This window comes from Hydractinia symbiolongicarpus, chromosome 5 (genome assembly GCF_029227915.1).
Source record: "Hydractinia symbiolongicarpus strain clone_291-10 chromosome 5, HSymV2.1, whole genome shotgun sequence".
NCBI lineage: Eukaryota > Metazoa > Cnidaria > Hydrozoa > Anthoathecata > Hydractiniidae > Hydractinia > Hydractinia symbiolongicarpus.
In genome coordinates this window covers 3605852-3613435 of record NC_079879.1, presented here as the reverse complement: position 1 = coordinate 3613435, position 7584 = coordinate 3605852, and the positions used below count along the sequence as shown (strand labels likewise).

At 33.7% G+C, this 7584-nt stretch overlaps 1 protein-coding gene across 3 annotated transcripts; it reads left to right on the top strand.

Moving 5' to 3' along the window:
• Positions 1 to 387: 387 nt before the first annotated feature.
• Positions 388 to 7309, top strand: LOC130644238 (probable serine/threonine-protein kinase DDB_G0282963). 3 transcript variants are annotated; one of them, XM_057449766.1, is made up of 8 exons: positions 388 to 485; positions 1061 to 1183; positions 2249 to 2409; positions 2817 to 6170; positions 6237 to 6254; positions 6513 to 6647; positions 7013 to 7084; positions 7209 to 7309. In XM_057449766.1, exons 1-8 carry the CDS (start codon positions 463 to 465, stop codon positions 7295 to 7297), a joined length of 3975 nt encoding a protein of 1324 aa, XP_057305749.1. In that variant the 5' UTR covers positions 388 to 462; the 3' UTR covers positions 7298 to 7309. The 3 variants fall into 3 exon arrangements, with proteins under 3 accessions (XP_057305749.1, XP_057305751.1, XP_057305750.1); XM_057449768.1 differs by lacking the exon at positions 6237 to 6254 and having other exon boundaries at positions 6516 to 6647; XM_057449767.1 differs by lacking the exon at positions 6237 to 6254.
• Positions 7310 to 7584: the final 275 nt, after the last annotated feature.

Below are 7584 nucleotides of genomic sequence, written 5' to 3'. Positions count from 1 at the left end.
AGAAAGAACTATAATGTACAAAAGCTGTATTGGTGTCAACATCATACCTTCTTGCAATGCAGAATCTGAAAAAAAAAATAATAAAATGAAGAAGTATTGCTTTTGACAGGTTTTCTGTTAAAAAAAAAATTTATTAATGTCGTTCATTGCAACAAACCAAAACCGAATCATTGAAACCATTTAGTTATGATAACTAGATCATGACATGTAATTAAGTAATAAAAAATTCTAACATGTGCAAAAAATGTGTACAACCAAACATTTCTAACCACCTAATAATCTGATGAGGTATACACAAAAATATTATGCCAGAATTTAGAATTTTAATGTCCTTAAGATTAAATGATAATACTTATGTTCTTTATGGTTTGTAAAAATTTCAATCCCATCTTTTTATATTAAACTAGAAGTATATATATACTAAAGAAACCAAAAATGAGGTGTTATTGAAAGAAACAAGACATGCTGGTTCCTGCAGGTTATTCGTATCTTTTCAATTATAGTATCTATAATATTAAATTAGATCTTTAGGCAAGAAAACTTAATATCAGATAATTGCATTTTCATGCATAGTAACATTTCTATTATACTAAATCAGTTTTTTATTTTTTCCATTTTTTTTTTATTAAAAAAAAATAATATTGGAAAGTTGCAATAGATTTACAATGCAAAAAGGACCTTCAGCAACCTTTTTTGTTTGACAGTTTACTGTTCGATTTGCACTAGAATGTTTTATCTGCAGATTCAAATGACGCGCTGAAATGGATGCACATTCAACCACAGTTGGTTTATTTGCGTGAAACGTTGGTAAAATTTAGCTTATTACTAAAAGATGCATTTTGAATTAAATTGCACATGAACCATCATACATTTTAATTCTACAAGTGTTTCTTTCAAGGTCAATTTGTCGAGTTGTCAAAATGCGCTAACTGTTATGTGTTATTTGTTGAGATACTGTCACCAGGCAACAAGAGTTTTAGAAGTTACCAGTCATATAAGCCTCCTCTGTAACAAAAAGAAATTTTTGTTGTTGGTGTTTAATTTCCTTTACAAAAATCAGTAAAAAAAGTAGAGAACTGGCACGTGAACATATTGAGATTCTCAAGCAAGAAGACCACAATAATAAGGTTGCAAGGAAGCAAAAAATTAAAGAGTTATCGCAACAAACCAATGCGATACGAAAGTAAGTTTTTTTGTAGCTTTTAGATCTTTTGTTGTTACTTGCTTGTTAGATTTCTATTTCTTATTCCCTTTTGTATGTTTGATACAGTTCTTTCTTGTTTGAATTTGTAGGTAAGAAAAATTCTGCTGATCACTATTTATTTTATCCCTGTTGGAGTTCCGATGATATGCATTTTATAGTCTTGCATTAGACTGTTTCAGTGATCTGTTTAGTTCAAAAACCATAAAAATTAGCATATAATTATAGCACATTCCTCCTAAAAAGTTCTGAAATTTTAACGATTTTAAAAAAATAGATTCAGGTTGGATTCAATGATTACTCTTGATCATTACATAATTCCATGGTTCAACAGTGCAACAATTCATTTCGTAACAAAACTGTCCTTTTTGATAAGTTGATCGTGACATTCCCCACTTCCAATGAGGCCCAAAATACCTGTATCAGAATGACCTATAATGATGGTTTATTTTTAAAAACTATTACTCCTAGAAACTTTAAAAGTCAATACTCTTCCTTAATTCCCCCAAAATCTTTCTTTTTTTTTAAAGTTTCTTATAAAGAATATAGAAGTGGAATATCCGGAAAAATTATAATTTTAGTTCGATCTTATCATTGCGAGTTTCTACAACAACAAAACTTTCTCTAGTTTTCAAGCCAGTTTTATTTTTTCCCATAAAACTATATTTTCCTTTAAATGTAAAACTCTTAAAAATAAGTTAGCACCTTCAAGAAAATAATTTCCACTTTCTTTTAAAGTTTTGTAAAAATGTCTCCTAAAATCTAAAAAAACCTTGGTTGTTTTAGGGAGCTACTTTGAAATCAACTCTGGCTTCTTAGTCCTTAAAGATTGATTTAACTTTTAATACTTTGCAACCATGTGATCAGGACACTGTCTCACTTTGATATCATTAAGCAATTTCTCATTAAGTTTGCAACATACAGTAAATTTGAAATAACAAATATAACAGCGTAAAAATTTCTTCACATTCCAAGTGACATTTGTTTACAATTAAAAGAACGCAATCGAAATACTCTATTTATAGACTGTTGTTGTTTTCTTTTAAGAAAGCTTGAACATAGAAAGAAAGCACAAGATGATGAAGAAGAAGCAAGAAGACAAATTATTTTGAAGAGCAGAAAGTTGAAGCAACAACTAGCAACTGAAAAGTTTCAACGTGTTCATGACCTCAAACATCATCCTTCAAAGACTCATTATAAAAGACAAGGTACCTATCTAAACCAATGTAATTCAGTTAGATTGTTCATTTAAAGGTTTTTAGAATAATTATGTCTCATTGTTTTCATGTTTCAAATATTTTTACATCTACCTATGTGTCGCTTAAAAAATGTAACTCTGATTTTGATATTAAAATTTAAAAAGGTAAATCACATACTAACTCCTGGTTTTAAATTTATTTTAAATACTTAGTTTAACTTTTGACAATGTTTACGAAACAAAAGCCGTAATAAACATGCATTAACTAAGTCTTTGATCACACAAGTAAATTTTTTTGCTACCAAATGAACTTAAATCTGCTGGACTCCCCGGCTACTATTTGCCATGTTATTAGCGTTGTAAATGATTTATATTTTCTTTTCGTTCAAGTTTTCGTTATGATTTGTATTTGCTCAGGTTCGTCTAGTGGATTAAAGGATGGAAAGTACAAAGTCAGAGGGCACGTTATCGAAATTCAAAATGGCGTTCGTGTGAACTCTGCCAGAGAAAAGAAAGACACCTCCCAAGAAAATGTCGATGGCTTGAAAATGTCACCAATCTTTCAAAACAGCGTTTACGCACCGAATTCGTATCTGTCTTCGCATTTGTCGAATCTCCTTAGCGATAACATGTTTCATAACTCTTTAGATAAAAAGCATGATGCACAAAATGATAATTCGTTTCATTCTAGTATAATACAAGATTTTAATCAAAATCATATTTCTAATCAAGCTATTTTTAACCAAGACTTACGCCACACGGAGCAGACGCCTCTTGTTAGTGTCAACAATGAAGTCAGCTCACCCACTGACAGTGTTTGCAGTGACGATAGTTTAAACGAAGAACGACTTTTAAGAAGCAGTTTAAAAAGCGCCAATGTAACAGCAGCCTTAGATTCAAGTCAACGAAAAGTTACGTTCTCAAACAGCATCGAATTCAATGATGGTAAAACTGAACCTCTCGTCTCGAAAATGACTGATCGAATTCCCCTTTACAAACGCATTCAGAGAAATGAGACGTCTAACAATTTCCAGGAGAAAAAAAGAGAATCGAATTCTTATAGTATAACCACAGAAGGTATGCTTGACTTATTGAGACAAGAAGCATTGTTGCCACGATATCCAATGAACGGTGATTATAATTACCCCGAATCACTACCTTCTCAAAACAACGTAGCTGTTGTAACGCCTTTGATGTCCAACCAAGTTAACCCGCAAACGCAGGTCGTTAGCCAAGCATCAGTTGAACTATCTTCAAGCAGTTCTTCTGCAATGACTGATGATTCGCTTAACTCGAAAGATAGTTTAAATTCTGTCAAGAAAAATGAAAGTGGGGAGGATTCAATAATCAAAGATTCTATAGTCGAACCTATTGAAAATAACAATAGCGATCTGCCTATAAATAAGAATAAATTACAAAACGACGCACTTTTTGATGGCTCAAAGGGTTTTGTACCTGACAATGTCAATACAGTCACCACTGTCAATACCGTGCAATCAATGCAGCATAACTCTAACGGGTACTATGACGCTGTCAATAATAATTTCTCTGTTCCTTATACATTATCAAACACGCATACAATAACTACTGAATCACAAAATAATATCGAATCACAGCCCTATCATAATCCATTAAGTTATTCAGATTACGATCAAGGTAACCATAATCCACATGCGGATAATGAACATGCGAATAACTTGTTGCCTTATCCGACAGAGGAAATGGAAAGGAGATATTTCTCACACATGCCTTCTGCTAAGACTGAGGATTTGTATTCTTCGTATAATTTTAGTTATGGACCTGTTGATAGTTATAACGATATATCTTCGCGATTAAAACCGGCTGTATCGATGCAACATCAACACACTCACTCGCAACAGCAGCATCAACAAAATTATGGAGTAGAAAATCCAATTGCTTTAAATAATTTGTTAAATCCTGCATCAGATGCTGCAAGTCAGGATACACTAGTAAGAAATGACATTAACACCCAGAAATTAAATGTAGAACATAAAAATACAAACTCGAACTCAAATACGATGTGTCTCAGTACTATAATAAATATTCCATCAGATTCACTTGATGTTGATAATCAGCCTTGCCCAAAAGCAGAAGAGATGATATATTCGCCGCTTTCAGATCCATACTCGTCTTCATATATATCGTACCAAACTTCCAGGGATGATCATCTCATGAGCAATGGACAACCACAACAATCAAGTATAGCACAAAAGCAACACCAAATCATACAGCCAATACAACAACAACAACAGCAACAACAACAACAGCGGCAAAATGAGCAAAAACAACAAATACAAGATCATGTCGTTGAAACAAACCAAAGTATGAATATTAAAAGTCAATACAAAGATGTTGAAAAAGAAATTAATAGAACCCAATTATTTGATCAGGCGCATGGTATCCCTGATCCATCTGTTGAGGCGAGCAAACTGTATTACCATCCGAGTATACATCAATCCTCGAGACGAGAGGGTCCTTCTTTAAACGACAGTATCAATAAAAATAAATACAGAGTGAAGAAGAATATAACGCAACCTAAAAAGACACCTTCCCGACAAAATTCTGTCGATAACAAAGCTATTTCCGAAGCTTACCGTAAAACAAAACCACATATAAATCAAAGTGATGTGAATAAATCTAATGATAAACAGTCTATTGATAACACTAAGCTTAATACATCAACTAATAAGTACAAAGCTAAAGGCGATACCTCAAAGGAGCAAAATGAGAACCATAGTACAGATTTTAAAAGCAAAGACAAAATTTATGAAGAGGTGGAACGTAACCTTGCTCAGTTGACATTTGAAAACAGTCGAAATTTGGTTGATGACGAGAACAACAAATGTCTACAACAAATGCCTACACCTAGTAACCATCTGGAAAGTGAAAACCTGAGCGACCTTGAAGGCGTACAACGGAGAAAGTTACAACATCATAATATTGCTGCTGACGATAAAATCAAAGAAGCAGTCAGAGAAGGTACAGCCATACCAATTCGTGTTCATTCTATACCAGCTAGACGTGGCCGTGTTATCATTAGTGCCGACTCCAAGAAACGCAAACCCGTTGGGAACTTTTTTCCGCATCCTCCATCGAATCCGAAAAATGATCTTACTTCAAATAACATTCCTAATGAAAACTTATACGGTATCGAGTATAAAGTTTCACGAAACACGCAAGATACTGATGTAAACAATATACGGAATGTGTCTCATCAGAGAACTATTAGCGCAACACCTGTTAGAAATCAAAAGCCACCCCGTCCAGAAAACCATCGAACACGTTCAAGCACTTCTGACAACAGAAATCGGCAAAGATACACAGAGCATGTCAATAACTTAACGGCTCCTGTGGCACATATTGCGTTGGATAAAACACCGACTGACGACGAAATCAACAAGCTGTGGGCAAACGTACGAGAATGTCTTCGGTCTGAAACACCTGATCATGCCATGTCGGACAGTGTATACACGGTTAACGCCCATTCACGTCAGCAGAGAACATTTTCAGGTTCGTCCTTCAGCCGACGTTCAACGAACAAACTACATCATGACTCTTTATATCGCCAAAACTCTTTCGACAGTGTGAGCAGTACAGGTAGCTATGCGAAACGTCAAGCTTTGCTTCCTCAGAGAGCAAGCCGTATGATAAAAAGCTCTGTGAAAAATGGACCAGAACGCGAAGTATTTAATGGCAGTTCCATGGACAGACATACTAACAAATCTAATGTGATTGATAAATACCGAAATAGTAAGTGTTTCTTCATTCAGTACTTTCTTGTACTAACATACCTTGACTTGGCGATTTTTATTATAGCATTTTCCACAGCTCCAGGTATGTGATTTAACAAAGATAAATTTTTATTATATTTTACAACACCTAGTAAAGTTGTGCGACGAGCGAATTACTTTCTGCAAAGTTATGCAAAAAAACACCACCCACATGAGAGTTTGCTACCAAAATAATTATGGGTCAATTCGACTGTACGAAATGAATTTAGGTTGTTATTGAAGTAAAATGATATTTATTAAAATAACACCAGATATAAAACTTTATTATTTTTATTATTCTTTAATATTTTTAATGCTTCAGCAGTCACATCCAGCATAGCATCGTTTATGGCTTTGGAAGAACTTTGTGCAAAGCAGTCGTTATCGCCACGTCAAACGGAGGCTGTGTTTGAAGCATCGAAACGATTGCAACGAAAGCAAAATGGACAGCATACTGGTACGGAAAACGTTTGTCTTAAACTTATAACTTCTTTGTGTAGAAGAGTCCCTTGCTGCAACCATTCATGCCTTCCTTCTTGAATTTTTGGAGAAAAAAAATAGAAAAATAGATTTGGAACTTTCGAGATTTTCATTAGAAATGTACGCTCGCGCCCTTTAAAGAATGCTTAAATGTGAAATAAATCCAATCAGATTAGCGATTTTGAATTGATATGTCTGCACGTGGTGTCATATAGATCTGAAGAGAAACGAAAATATAACTGTGTTCTGTTTTTGGAGTTATTTTGTGTTTTTCTTGTCGTTATGAAAAAAAATTTTTGTTCTTTTAAAAAATGTTACTTAGACATGTGTTATATTACTTAGGTATGACAGCTTTATCAATTGAAGAGCGTTGTGTAATGGAATCACTTGATCGAATAAATAAACGTTTGGAAGGTTTGTTAGCTTATTAACAAGTTACAGTTCTGTGTTTTATGAAAGGTCGACATTCTTAAACAAGTGTAAAAAATGAATGTTCGCCCAAAGAAGAGAGGATTGAGTATAGCTTTGTTTGTTATAGAACAAGAAAATTTGAAGATTGGTGGAAGAAACAAAAGTTTGTCCCATTCAAATCGCTCTACCAGGCATCGCAAAGATTACGACAAGTAGCCGTCGTTTCAAGAAACAAAAAGGCGTCACGTACGACGCACGCTGATTCATGATCACATGTCAGAAAAAAGCTGTCATCGAATACCAAAAAAAGAAAATAGAATTACTTGGGATAGTTATTAGAAATTTTTATTCCGTTTTTTAACAGCAATTTTTTTAATAATTCTTTTCGCGTATTACAGAAGTTTATCAGTTTAAAACTTAATTAGTTTTCCATGGTCACATGCCCTGATTTGTCACTGGCATTTTAAAGAATTCTGAAAAAAATTACACTTGTTTTTTTCTGT

Excerpts from the sequence above, each read along its gene's own strand:
- LOC130644238 (XM_057449766.1), top strand. The coding sequence starts at position 463 with ATGCTGGTTCCTGCAGGTTATTC. Across the intron at positions 1,184-2,248 it reads CAAACCAATGCGATACGAAA|AAAGCTTGAACATAGAAAGA; the intron begins GTAAGTTTTTTT and ends TTTTCTTTTAAG. Across the intron at positions 7,085-7,208 it reads AATAAATAAACGTTTGGAAG|AACAAGAAAATTTGAAGATT; the intron begins GTTTGTTAGCTT and ends TGTTTGTTATAG.